At 41.9% G+C, this 14,505-nt stretch overlaps 1 protein-coding gene across 1 annotated transcript in view; it reads left to right on the forward strand.

Annotated features, from left to right (window-relative positions):
* DNHD1 (dynein heavy chain domain 1) overlaps positions 1 to 14,505 on the forward strand; it is a 70,824-nt gene that overhangs the window by 16,392 nt on the left and 39,927 nt on the right. The window contains exons 7-12 of the mRNA XM_069471116.1: positions 4,536 to 4,790; positions 4,898 to 5,035; positions 5,147 to 5,198; positions 9,416 to 9,678; positions 9,768 to 10,011; positions 13,950 to 14,107. Of these exons, the coding sequence (XP_069327217.1) occupies positions 4,536 to 4,790; positions 4,898 to 5,035; positions 5,147 to 5,198; positions 9,416 to 9,678; positions 9,768 to 10,011; positions 13,950 to 14,107 (1,110 nt within the window). The remainder of the gene's footprint in view (positions 1 to 4,535; positions 4,791 to 4,897; positions 5,036 to 5,146; positions 5,199 to 9,415; positions 9,679 to 9,767; positions 10,012 to 13,949; positions 14,108 to 14,505) is intronic.

Below are 14,505 nucleotides of genomic sequence, written 5' to 3' on the forward strand. Positions count from 1 at the left end.
TTTGGTTCGTGGTTCTGGAGACTGAGAAGTCCAAGAGCATGGTGCTGGCATCTGATAAGGGTCTTATCCCATGGCGGAAAGCATCATGTGGTAAGTGAACACTTGAGACAGAGAGAGAAGAGAGGAAATCAGGCCAACTCATCCTTTTTATCAGGAACCTGCTCCCAAGATAACTAACCCACTCCTGCAATAAGGGCATTGATGTCTTCATGAGAGTCAATAGTAAAAGCCTTCATGGCTAATAATCTCTTAAAGGTCTTACCTCTTAATACTGTTACAATGACAATTAAGCATCTAACACATGAAGTTTTGGGGGACACTTTCAAATCATAGCAACCCTTAAATATGCCAGTGTGTTTTTCCTAAAAGCAAGGACATTTTCTTTCATAACTATAGTACAATTATAAAAGATCAGGAAATTACACTTTGGTAGAGTTCTGTTATTTCATCCCCAATTCTTATTTAAAATTTGCCAATTATTCCAATAACATTCTTTGTTACTGTGTTTTTTCTTGCTTCAAGATCCAAACAAGAACCATGTGTTGCATTTAGTGGTCACTTCTCTTTAGTTTCTCTCATATGGAACACTTCCTCAGCCTCTTCTCGCTCCCCTTTTTTTTATTTTGGCTTTTGCCTCAAGGCATCACAACTCTACAATATGATGAACATTCCAAAGCCTCATACCCTCTTCAGGTAAGACCAAGAATGGACTTTAGCTGAGATCTTGCTGGGTTCTTTCCCCTTCTCTGTTCTGCTTCCGTCATTCCCTTAGAAGTTCTTTTCCCTGAAGATCTTTCCTTCAATAAATCACATTTCCCCAAATCCCTGTCCCAGAGTCTGCTTCCAGGGAACCCAACCTAAGAAAATATGTATTAGACCAAGCTCATTCATCGTTTAATCCAAATATTCTATATTATAAATTATTTTAATAATTTTAACCTACTTACACTTACCTTTGAGTTTCTGAGAGATATATGTTAAATATCCCCTTCTGTGACAATAGATTTGTTCATTTCTCCTTGCTATTCTTTCAGTTTTTGCAACACGTATTCCAACATCATATTATGTGCATAAAAGTTCATGATAATATTTCTCGGTGACTTGCTCCTTTTATCAATATGAAAAAGTCTTCATTCTTGTTACTGCTTTTCCTTCAGAGTTCTCTCTTTTGTTTGATGTTAGCAGTGTTTGCTTGATCTATCTTTTCCTATTCTTTTGTTTGCAACCTTCCTTTATTATTTTGTTTTATGTATATCTCATAAATTTCTAGAAAACATTTAGCCTGAGTCTATGTCTTATAGTAGGTTTATCTCATTTATTATGATTACTGATAGGTTTGGACTTATTTTTCCCATCTTGTTTTGGTGTTTTCTATTTCCTGTGATTTCTATTTGATTCTTCCTTGTGTTTCTTATCTTTCATTGGATAGTTTACATTTTTGTTGCTATTATTGTCCTCTAATAATTTAGATGTTATACATTTTATTCTTCTCATGGTTGCCCAGCTACTACTCAGTATCTACTCAGCTTTCTTAGTTTTGGAATCTTGATTTTGTTTCTTTTCATAGATTCTCATAGCTGGGGGAGGCCATGTGACTCAGTTAAGGACAATGAAACCTGCGTGGAAATCACCGTATGGCTGCCTAACAGGTGTAGCTGTTCAATTTAACATTTAATAATAATGTCTCGTTCATATCTTTTTCAAAAACACTTTCCCAGAGAGGCCTCTCTGGTCACCCTATTTATTTTGCCAAATTATCCCAAAGGGTCACTCTATTTAAAATTGCCAACCCCCACTACCAACAGCACTCCCCAACACTCTTTCCCTGCTCTTTAGTTTTTTTTTTTTTTTTGTAGCACTAATCACTTTTTACATGCAATATAAATTACTTACTTATTATGTTTATTGTCTTTCACCCTCTTCCAGAGGGCAGAGACTTTTGTCTATTTCTTGGCTAATATATCTCTAGTGCTTATTATAAGGTATGCCATATATATAGTAGGTGCTCAATGAATGTTAGTTGAATGAATGAATGCCAAGGGTGAATTTGTGTCCGTATCTTTCTCCCAAGCAGAATAAGAACCTTAGCATTATCTTACTTTCTTTCTCTTCTCTATTCCTTTCTCTATCTTTCCTATTAATATTACTCTTATATTGATATCTCCTGGAATTTTCTTCTAGATTGTTATAAACATTCTTGTTTTGTAATCTGCCCATTTGTCTTAGTTTTTCCAGGCCACTATAACAAATACCACAATGTGGCTCAAAAACAACAGACATTTATTTCTCACATTTCTGGAGGCTGGGAAATCTAAGATCAAGGCACCGGTAAATCTGGTGTCTGGTAAGGGCCCAGTCCTCATAGATGGGGTACCTTCTTGCTGAGGAAGGAACTATATAGCTCTCTGAGGCCGTTTTTTAAATTGACAAATAAAGATTGAATATATTCAAGGTATGCAAAGAGATGATATGATCTAGGTATACACTGTGTAATGATTACCACAATCAAATTAATTCACACATCCATCACCACCCATGCTGGACATTAGATCTCCAGAACTTATTCGTCTGATTACTGAAAGTTTGTACCCTTTGAATAGAACTACCATATGATCCAGCAATCCCACTTCTGGGTATATATTCAAAGGATGAAATCAGTATCTCAAAGAGATATTTGCACCCCCATGTTCATTGTAGTATTATTGACAATAGCCAAGATATGGAAATAACCTAATTGTTCATCAATGGATGGTTAAAGAAATTGTAATACATACATACAATGGAATATTACTCAGCAATAAAAAGAAGGAAATTCTGCCATTTGCAACAACATGGATGGACTTGGAGGACATTGTGCTAGGTGAAACAAGCCAAAGAAAGAAAGACAAATACTGTATGATCTGGAGCCTTTTTTATAAGGGCACTAATCCCATTCATGAGGGGATTGAATCACCTCCCCAAAGGCCCCACCTCATAATACCATCACCTTGGGGGTTAGGATTTTAACATAAGAATTTCAGAGGGACACAAACATTCAGATCATAGCACCATTCAAAATTAACAATATGTTTCACAAATTTCTTTGCCCATCAAAGCTTCTTGTAGACCACACTTTATTCTCTTGGATTCATTTTCCTCTGTCTGAAATATTCCTTTTTTTTTTTTTTAAAGGAGAATCTGTAGATGATAAATTTTCTGAGTCTTTGTGTATCTAAAAATGTCTTTTTCCTCAAACTTTCATGATACTGTGGGTAGGTATGGAATTCTGGGTTTAAAACATTTTTCTCATAACTTAGAAGTTATTGCCCCTAGTATTGATATTTTAAAAATGTATACTGTAAGATGAGAGCATCTAGTGAAAAAAAATTAAAAATTTATACCAGTTATGTTCTGTTGTAGTAGTAATTATTATTGTTGTTGTTTGCATGGTTTTATCCTCATTGGCACGCAGTAGGCCCTTTCAATGTGAGAAGACGTACTCTTTTTACAAGCATTTACTGTGGAACTACCCCATGTCAGGCACTGTGTTAAGCAATAGAAAAATGAAATAAGGTATGACAGAGGCCCCCTCCTGAAGGAGCTTATAGTGCAATAGATAAGATAAGTAGATAAGTAACTAGATAATAATGATGCACTGGACTAAGGGCTGTGAAGTGGGAAGCACTAAGTATCAAGAGTATTGTTAGAATATGGAGGAGGACAGCTCGCCAAGCTTAAGGGCATGTTTGTATATGATGTGCCTTGCTTGGGGCTCCACTGTCTTTTACCTGGGTCTCAGGAGACTGGGGCTTGAGCTCATGGAGAGCAGAGGTATTAATACAATTCTCAGACACCAGTCAGTTCTAATCAGCAGCTCTATGGAGCATCAAAAGGAACAGGAGAGCAGCAAGGACAAAGGGTCCATCTGGCCAAACAGCTTTCTGGTGTCTCCCCTCTGTTCCTCAACAGGACAATCCCAAAGGGTTGGCAACTGTTAGTGGCTTTATAGGCTGAGGAACCTCCCAGATCTGAAAAGAACCCACAAAGAGGCTCCCAGGCTTTTATCCCACGTCCCCCTCCCCCAATAGAAAGTCTATGTTGGGGCCCAGAAACAGCTGCTACTATAACATAAAGCAGTATTATGCTTCTCAGCGGGCCATGTCACCTCAGCCTAGTGGTTGAAGTCCATACACTGGAATTATTGCTTAGCCTTACTGATCCGATCTTTTTCTTTGTTTCTTCTATGCATTGTGAACCTCTCTGTTTACATGTGCACAAATTTTGTATTTGAGTTCCACCCTGGGGGCTGTCAGTAGATAGGCCTGGCCTAACACATTAGCACATTGTAGCCTCGGAATATATGTTCTCCATTTCACATCTCCTCTGGGCACTTAAAAAATTGGGCTGTAATCTCTACTAAGAAGGAGCCCTCTGTGTGCATATCTAGGTTCTAGGTTCCAGGCTGCAAGACCTGAGAGTTTGCACAGACCGGTGGGTGGCCAGTTTGCTCTCCATCCCCCTTATCTCTGGTGAATTTCCACTCTCTGTGCTGACAGATTCACGAGGACACATACCACATGCAACAGGGCCTGCAGGAGCGAGTGCAAAACTGCAACAGGATCAGGACACGCCAAGGCTCCATATACCTTCAGAGGGTACAGCGCCAGCAGCTACAGCAGAAGCTGAAGCAAGCAGAGGCCTGGTTGCTGCAGCTGGGAAAGCTTGCCCGCCTAGTTGACTACATGATTTGTCAGAGCCTTGTTTCTATCTTGGAAGAGGATATAACCTCTTTTGTGGCCAACATCCTGCAAGTGAGGTGGTGGGTGGCATGTGTGGAGGTGGGCAGGCAGTCAAGGGGCAGATGGGGAATGTATACTGTCATCTAACCCCTTGGCCTCTCACGACCCTTCTTTTCTAGGCCCCAAGGCAGAAACCCTTCCTCTTATCACAGCTGAACTTCGATGATTATGGCCAGCTGTCTCATGTGCCCTGTGTTGAAAATATGACCCAGATTCTAACAGAAGGCCTACAGTCTGTAAAGGCCTCTGCCCTGCAGGTATTCTGGATTGAGCAGGGGGTGATGTCTGTGTAATCAGATGCTCTCAGCCCTATTTGGATTCCTCATTGTTTTCCTATTTCTGCCCCTTCGCCATATTCTGGCGTGAAGGTAATACAGTCTGCAGATCTGAAGACCTCCTGGGATTCCCTGTATTTTGAAGGTATTTAAGGAGACCCAAGAAAGGGGTAGGGAGGCTGAAGGAAGAGACGGGCATGTGTAGAGTGAAAATGGCATGGGAAGTGGGCAGGAGGCTCAGCCTATAGAGTCAGGCCTTGGGTGTGGATGGAGCAGCAGCTATAACCTGAGTACTGCACTTGTGTTTTGCGGGGAGAAGGGTCGGGGGTGTTTTTGCTCGCTAATTCATGTGCTTAAGTGTATGTGCATGTACTGAGGGGTGTGTGAAAGAGTGTGAGTACATTATTCTTCTCCTGGTTCATCCAGAACTCTGTGAGGTTCTTCTCCAATGTCATAATTGCATTTCATTTACTGTTGAATTTGATTGCTAAGTTAATTTGTACTTGTTTCAAGAGCTCTGCTTGTTCAATATTTGCTTTATTTCATACAGCTCTTTTTTATTTCATGTAGAGTAATTCATTAGTATTATTGAGAGATTTTATGGTTACGAATTATCATTGGTTAACAATAAAATTGTTAAATGCATTAGTCACATTTGATATGTTGATGCTTTTTAATTTTCCCAACGAACTGGTATGTATTCATTAAGATGATTTAAAGATACAAAGATAATTTTAGGAAACAGCTGACAAGGAGGAAAACAGTTTATAGAAAGGAGCGTGAGTCTTTTTCAAATTACACCAGTTGGGGCACATTTTTTCCCCAAATGCATTTAGGTTAATTGAGACTATTGATATTTGTTTTACATAGTGCAGTGGAAAGAAGAAAGGCTCTGGAGTCAGACACATTAGTTTACTAGTCTGCAAAATGGGAATGACAAAAATACCCAGCTTGAACGATTGTTTTGAAGATTAAAAGAGATAACATGTCTAGTATTGTGCCCAGCACATAGTATTAATAATATATGCTACAGATAGTACCTGCTTACTATTATTGGTATTAAAGACTTAGATAAATAAGTCTAAGTCTAAGTCATTAGATTAGACATAATATTTAAGTTCACCAGCAGTCCTTATGTTGATGTCTCTCTAGTAATTTTGTTTGTCTGAAGCTCATTCTCTATTAGATTCCTCAGGAAGGGCCTGTAGGAACAAAATTCTCCAAGTTCTTCTATGTTGATAACAGTTTGTACCTTTCGAAAGTTAGTGTTGCTGGATATAAAAATCACTGGCTCATACTTTTATCCTTTGCATATGTCTTAAATATGTTACTCTTTAGTCATTATGAATTTCTATCAAAAAGTCTAGTGATAGGCTGGGTGCAGTGGCTCGTGTCTGTAATCCCAGGACTTTGGGACACCAAAGTGGGAGGATTGTTTCAGGGTAGGAATTGGAGATCAGGCTGGGCAACACAACAAGACCCCATCTCTACAAAAAATAATAAATAATAATAAGTAAATTATCCAGGTGTGGTGGCACAGACCTGTAGTTCTAACTACTCGAGAGGCTGAGGTGAAAGGACTGCTTGAGTCCAGGAGTTTGAGGTTTCAGTGAGCTATGATGACCCCACTGCACTCTAGTCTGGGCAACAGAATGACATCTTATTTAAAAAAAAAAAAAAAATCTAGTGATAATCTAGTTTTATTTTCCTTACAAAGTCACTTACTCTTTTTGCTGAGATTTTTTTCTTTTTCCTTGAAATCTAATCATTTTATAAAATATGTTTTGGTATTGAACATTCTGGGGCAGAATTCTCAAGTACCTTTTTTCAGAATATAGCTTTAAATCTTTTTACTTCAGGATAATTTTCTTGAATTACAGCTTTTAGTATTCATTCTCTTGCCTTGCTTTGGCTTCTTTTCTTCAGGGAATCCTGTTACTTATGATAGATTCTTATCACCTATATACCAAATATTTGTCCCTTTCTCTCAAAACCTTTTTTAAAAATTTTATTTTCATTTTAGTTGTATAATTATCCCTATTTTTCCCTTGTATTTCTCTTGAGGAACTATCTGTTATGTTCATTTGCTCTTACATTCCTTTTTTAGTTAGGTTTCCATTTTGAAATTTATTTCTTTTATTTCTAATTATTTCCTTTAGTTCTGTCACATAATTTCAGAGTTTTCCTGATATGTGTTGTTCTCTCATGACTTACATCATTTTCCTAGTGTCTTGTAGCTTGTTTTGAAACGGGCTGTAGTTTTGATCTGTTTCATGACATGCTTTCATTATCTCTAGGGATGTTATTCTACTCCTTACTCTCTTTTTTTCTTATGATAGCTTTGTATGGGGTTTGATGTTGATACTTTTCTGTTGCTCATATTGAAAAAATTAGCTTTTCTTAATTTTCAAAAGGAGGTTTTGTTCAGAATAGTTTTCTAATCTCTCAGTTTTCTTTTCTATTGTTTTTCTGTAGGGTTGAAAAGAATGATGTCTAGCCTCCTGAGAGTTCCTGGTTTCTGTCTCCCTCCCCCACGTTTATCTGGACCTTCTTTTTTTCTCTATTGCTTCCATCCTGCTCAATTTTTATTCTACTCCTAGTAGTTTCTCCATGTTGAGCTCTGTCCCAAAAGGGAGCCCTGGCTGGTTGGTTTCAAGGGTTTATAGGGCACAGATTACTTCAGCTCCTACAGACCTCACCTCACCTGCTATTAGAGCAGGTAAAACCCCTTCCAGTTTTACCTGCTGTCCTTAAACAGTAAATGCTTGTTGGCTGTTGGGGGTTTCCCTATTCTCTGGTCTGTCTGGTGCCTCCTTGTTCCCCTCTGCTTCCTTCCTCATCGATGGCAATACCATGTGGGTCTTGAGGCTGCAAGTAGTTTGTCTCCACCCATTTTTATTTTAGGATTTGTAAGGATCCCCTGTCCCCATTTTGTTAAAAATGTCATCTATGGATTTTTGGTTTTGCTATCTAATTGCTCTGTCATTTTTATGTGAGGAGTTGGCAGAGATTTCAAAGCTATGTTGTCACCGTCATCATCTTCTCAGAATCCCTTCTGGCATTAGTTTTAAAGGATCATTCTTGTCCTTATGTGCAGCAGAGACTGTAAGGTATAGGAGGCAAAGGCCAAAGCAGGGAAAAGTGTCAGAAGGTATTGCAATAATGCAGTGAGAGATGATGGTGACTTGGGCTGGGAAGAGGAGGGCAGATTGTGGTAGAAGTGGTGAGAATTGGTTGGATTCTGGATACAGTATATTTTGAATGTAGGGCTGATGGCATCTTGTAATGGATGGGTGTGTTGTGTGTGAGAGAAGAGTCAAAGATAACTATAAAGATTTTGACCAGAGCAACTGGGAGAATTGAATTTCCATTTACTGAAATTGGAAGACTGCAGTTTTGGGAGAAAGAAATCAAGAGTTCGTATTGGGCCCCATTAAGTTGAAGATGCATGTTAGACATCCAACTAGAGATATGGAGTAGGCAGTTGTTTAAATGAGATTTGAATTCAGTGAGAGATCTGAGCTAGAGATAAATTTGGGAGCAGATAGATGGTACTCAAAGCCATCAAACTGGATGAGAGAGATCTCCTAGACAGTGGAAAAGAGAAGAGATCTGAAGTCTGAGCCTTGGAAGCACCATAGTGTTTAGGTATGGGTAGTATAGATCTGATTTCTGAACACTTTGATGTTTTTTCCTTTTTTGGTACAACGTTTTAACACAAATACTGAAGTTGGCAAATAACCAATTCCTAAAAAGTTAATGGGGAGGCCAGGTTCAAGGATACTGAGCACTGACATGCTCAACGTCCTTTCCCACCTCATCCTCTGTTCTTCAGATGCAGGAGTGCTGCAGACTGCACTTCCCAGACCCCCTTACAGCTAGGTGTCATGTGTGATTTAGGATCCACCAGCTAAATCTACAGGAGACTTCAATTCAGAATTGAGTTACATGGGGGAGAGAAACAGAGTATATGCCATCCATTCTGTGGAGCATAGCAGAGGCAGTGTGTTTTACAGCTGATGATGTGACAGTGACATCTCAATTTGCTAGACAGCACAGAGCCCTAGATGCTCAGCCTAGAGCATTTTTTTTCACTGCTCCTAATTACTCTGCAACCCATTTAATATTCTATAATAATTTCCTTCCTGCTTATATTGGCTAGAGTAAATTCTATTCTCTGCACTTAAACCCTAGCTAATAAATTCCCTCCATGGGTCTGGTATACTGTGTTTGTGATAGAGATGTATGTGTGAACTCAGTCGTGAGCAGAGAATGGGTGTGTGTGTGTGTGTGTGTGGGTGTGTGTGAAGGGTTTGGGCTCTGGAGGGCACTCATGGATAATTATGCCATATGCTCCACTAGAAGATGAAGAGGAGGACTTGAACACAGAGTTCCCGATGACCAAGTTCCAGGGTCAGCCCAGCGATGCTGTGCGTATCTTCTGCGGCCCGAATGTAGGATTGGTGTGGCCCTGGAAGTCTCACCCAATTGCTGGTCTCCTGGAGGTCCGTGGGTACCGGCTGCGGGGTCAGTACTTGCCCCACAATTCTGAGCAGCTGCAGGAAGACCTGGACAACAGCTCTCGAATCCAGCAGGCACTGACTATACAACAGGTGCTGATGGAGGTAAGAACAGAAGTTTAAGGAGTGAGATGCTGCCCACCGGTTCCCATCATAACCACTGCGTCTGCCCTAAGCACCTTGTCTGCCCTTAGGGCATGCTGCGGGAGGTGCAGGAATTCTGCAGGGAACATCACTGGCTAACGACCATTTATGAATTCCTGCAATCCTGGGGGCCTCAGAAGTTGGAGGACATGAGAGGCTGTCCCGTCAGGAACTATGTGAGGCTGGTGAGCCTCCTGAATAATTGGCAGGCCCGTGTCTCCCATATGCCTATCAAGTTGCTCACAAAAGGCAAGTTGCTGCTGCTGAGCTGCCATGATACACAGGTAGAGATCGGTGAGTGTTGCTTGTCTTCCCTCCTTTCCTTCCTCCTTCCTTACAGCCATCCACGTGGCCTGCCTTGGGCCTGGAACCTTTGGTGCAGTCCCCTCACTGGTCCTATGGAGGTTCCCAAAGCTCCAGGTCCCAGGCCCTTCTCTTTGCTATCAAAAGTATGATCACCACAGAGGGCAGCCTCTCTGTTTTGGCTCTGCTCATATCCTGCATTCCTTAGGAATCATGTTCCTGTCACCTGACACTTTCTATTCCTTTGGTGTAGAGACAGCTTAAAGTTCAAACACGACTGAGAAAAATCTTAGCCCGCTCCTTGAGCTACCGAGCTGTTTCTTTACGGAGATTCCGGGAATCTAGGGTGCCTCATCACCACCTGTAGCAGTCTAAATTTATACCACAATTTGCATATGTAAAAAGTTACTCTCTTTAACTGATTTTGCCTTACTCTGTAGTCTTAACTTCTGCCAGGGGTGAAAGAAGAACATAACCTTCCCAATTAAAGACAGCACTTTTCATTTAAAGCAGTCACTTTGGGTCTAATTTGGTCTATTTGGGGTTTTTGGTTAATTGAAAATTTAACTACAGTTCTGGGTTGTTTTTCTTCTTAAGCGTTCTCTCCTCCCTTTTCCTTCCCAGGGTGTTATCTGGCACTGGGGAGGGCTGCTGGGCTGTGTGCTCTTTGTTTGCTGGCTTCTGAGATAGAATTCATCCTTTCCTGTTCTCTGCCCTCCTGACATTGCTGTTTCTGGTGCTGCTGTGTCCTGGGCTGTTGTAGCTGGGGCGTGTTCTCTTGGCCTAGTAGGGCCTCAGAGTTTCAACCTTTGCTGGCTCGGCCCCGCCTTGGCTCCAGCTGGCAGGGCAGATCCTTGGAGTTTTAGTGAATCCTTTATCCAGTCTCTGCCTTAGGCTGGCCACCCCCATGGCTTTTGCTTCAAGATCCCTTGCCCCTCAACACAGGAACCCCATCCAGGCCTGCTGGCTATCAACTCTCTGCTATCTTCCGTACCCCCTGCCATCTGGGAGCTGTGGGGGACTTGTCAGCACTATAGCTGGTCCTCTGTTTACCATAACACAGCCCACACTGGGATTTCTATTCTGCTATGACTATTTCATGTAAGCACAGGACACCCTGAAAAGTGATCTTGTCCCAAAGTTCCCTGTGGAAAGTGGGGCTCAGGAGCCGTGTATTATCTGTTTCCTCCTCAACCCATCTTGGTTTCCCTCCTCTTGCCACTTCATACTCCCGCTAGGCCAAGGCTGTTTTGGTATCTCCGGGTCTCTGAGAAATATGACTTAGTCTTGTCCACTCTCATCTTCCATGAGAGGCATGGCTTATGCTATGCTGTACTAGCAAGTGCCTCAGCTAGGAGCTGGCCTTGGAGAGGCTCAGAATGGGGTAGATTGCGAAGCCAGTGATGTGTTCTTCTAGGAAACAGGGAGGTGGTTCTGTTTCCTCACCTAGTCCCCAAGGATGACAATAACCAATAGTATCTACTTCTGCAGAGACTAGAGTCTATTGGACCCCTGGCTCCCCAGGCCTGCTTTCTTTATGAAGGTGAGAGGCCTGGGAACTGGGGCCTAGAAAGAGTTAGTTTGAATGTTGCTGCTTGCCTAGCCCTCCCTATGAGATAAAATCACATGCATGCCTCATTAGGTATCTTACGGGCCACTAAAACTGCCTGCTCTTGTTCAGGGGATTCAGGCTGGCAAGGCAGCAACAGGGGAGGCCTGTGATGGGTCTGCTTTCTCTCGGGCTCTGTTTTTGGCAGGGTTTGCTCCACTTTTTGCTCCAGAAATTTGTGTTCTCTTTCTAGTTTGTTAGTTTCTTGATCCTTAGTCCAGAATCAACTGGCCTCTACAAGAGAAGCAGATGGAGAGAAATAAGCACTGGGTTTAGAATCCTGGGCCTGTTTTTTACTTGCTTTGTAACTTCAGATCACTGAGCTTCAGTTTCTTTATCAGTAATCTGGGCATGATAATGCATTGACTCACAGGTTATATTAATAGTAAAGAGATTTAAATGAGATATTATTTATAATACTCCTAGCTTTGAGTATGGCATGTAATAAGTACTTAAAAATTTTTTCCATTTCACCTTACCCCTTCTGTCTACTCTCATCCTTCTTGCTGATGTAATTTTATCTTCTTATCCTCTGACTCTGTTCCTCTTCTTCCTGGGCCCCCTTGAACAGTGAGTGGTATAATTATCCACTCCAGTGAGTTGGCCTCCTCAGAAACTTGGAGCCATCCTTTACTCCTCCCTCTCCTTAACCCTACTACATCTAACCTGTTGCCACATCCTTTTCATTCTTCTGCCTCCTACGTATCTCTCAAATCTGTTTTCCCATCCATCTCCAGCTTCTAATCTCATGGAACTCTGGTATGTTATCAACCCATTGCTCCTTTATACCATACGGTGTTGCTGTTGAACTCCTGTCTGCCTTCACCTGCCTGATGCTACTTGTCCCAAAGCGGCACTGTTGCAATGGCCTAGCTGCTGTCCCGGGTCAGAGGGATAGTCTGACAAAGGATGAGTTCCCATCTCTGAGTTCTGTTGAACACAAGGTGCCCCTCGACAAGTTCCATCCCGACAGGTTTTCGCAGTCTCAGCTCTTAGGACCCAGTCCTTGTGATTCCTCCCTCCAAGGCTCTGAAAGTCCCATACCTAGTATGTCTCAACTATCTGCTTCTCAAACTCACTATTTTACTTTCCAGTTGCAGAGATGCTAATAGGGGGTAGGCCAGTTTACTTTTAATATAACATAAAAATATATGTACATTTAAAAATATTTATATAAACATATACTTTATGTTTATATTTGTAACATAAAATATAATGGAGTAGAGCCAGGCTGCCTGAGTTTGAATTCTTGCTCTGCCACTGTGTGATGTTGATCAAGTTACTCAACCTCTCTGAGTTTCAGTTTGCTTATTTGTAAAATAAGGAGAATCATAGTATTTACCTCAAAGGGAAATTGTGAAGATAAAAATGGTTTAATGCAGTTAAAGTACTTAAAATACTGTCTGGTATGTAGTAAGAACTCTATACTATATTTGGTGTTATACTATATTTCTATGTTATATTTTGCTGTTCTGTGTATATTTTAGCATCTCTGAACTTAAAAGGTGTCTTATGATGGCATGTTAGAGTCTAGATGGTATTATTTTTTCTTTTTTAGTGGTATATAAAATAATGGTGCTCCTTACAATTACTAGTGTCTTAGATTTGATGAGGTATCATATGGGTGTTATTCCTGCCCCCTGGGGCAATGAAGTTGTTCACATCACCAAGGGCGGCTTCCAGGATTATCTTCCAGCCCTTTGTTCACCTGAGAGCTTCTTTCCTTTAATCCTTAAAAACCAAAAGGCAGATTACTCCCTCTTCTCGGCATCTCTTCTACTAGAGCAGAGGCAGTAAGACTCCAAAAGCCGATTTTTATCTCTGACAGGGCATTCTGCTGTTCACAGACATGTCATTTCCATGCTCTTGCACATGCTTTTTCATCTACTTGGAGCATTGACTACTCAACACATCCAACCTCAATGTCCCTTCCCTAAGGAGGCCTTTCCCAGCCTTCTCAGGCCCCCCTCTCCCTTCGCTCTGCTGGGTTGAAGGCTCCAGGGCACTCACAGAGGATTTATGACACCGGTTTGTGATTGTCCATTTATATGTCTATCTTTGCCATCATATTGTGAGCTTCTGAGGGTGGAGAAACTTTGTGTTTTACCCATTCACTCTTGCTGCCAGTGTAGAGCACCGGCCTCAGCGCATGACAGCTGGCTGGCCACCATGCAGGGATCCAGTAAGCGTTAAACGCGTGAGGGAATGAATTCAAGGTCCGGCCTCCCCTTTAGCCTGCTCCTTCCCTGGACCCACAGCACTGCCCCGAGCACCCCTTCTTTCTTGGGCATCCCCTAACACCTGGCTCTCTTGTCTCCAGAATCCAAGCTGGACAACATGAAGAAGGACATCCTTGCACAGGTGCAGAACGAGTGTAGGATCCGCAGTCAGCAGCTCATGACAGAGCTCATGGATTTCACGCGCGTCTTCCAAACCATCAGCTCAGACATTCATGCCATCGGGAAGTGCTCCCGGAAGGTAGATTTCCCTCCTCCATTTCCCCCAGCTTATCCAGGGCCCATCCTGCTCAAAAGCTCAGCACACTCTCTTCAGGTCTCTGCTGAGTTTCCAACGGGGCTTGATGCTCTTCAACTGTGCTCACCCAAGTTATCTGCCCTTGTTAATTCTCAGCCTGTTCACGTGGCCCTCAGCTTCCTCATGTCAAGGGGAGGCCCTGATGTGATGAGAGAGAGAGAGACCTGCTTTTAGAGATGTGGTTCCGCCCTTTGTGACAGTCATTCAGATAGGGATACGCTGCCCTATTATCAGGGTAGTGGTGTGGTGGGTAAGAACTGGACCACCTTCAGAGAGACCTGGGTCGGGGGGGGATCTGATCCCAGATTGCCCCTGATCCCAGTGGGTTAAAGGGCTGCAGC

The sequence above is a fragment of the Eulemur rufifrons genome, chromosome 6 (genome assembly GCF_041146395.1).
Source record: "Eulemur rufifrons isolate Redbay chromosome 6, OSU_ERuf_1, whole genome shotgun sequence".
Lineage (NCBI taxonomy): Eukaryota > Metazoa > Chordata > Mammalia > Primates > Lemuridae > Eulemur > Eulemur rufifrons.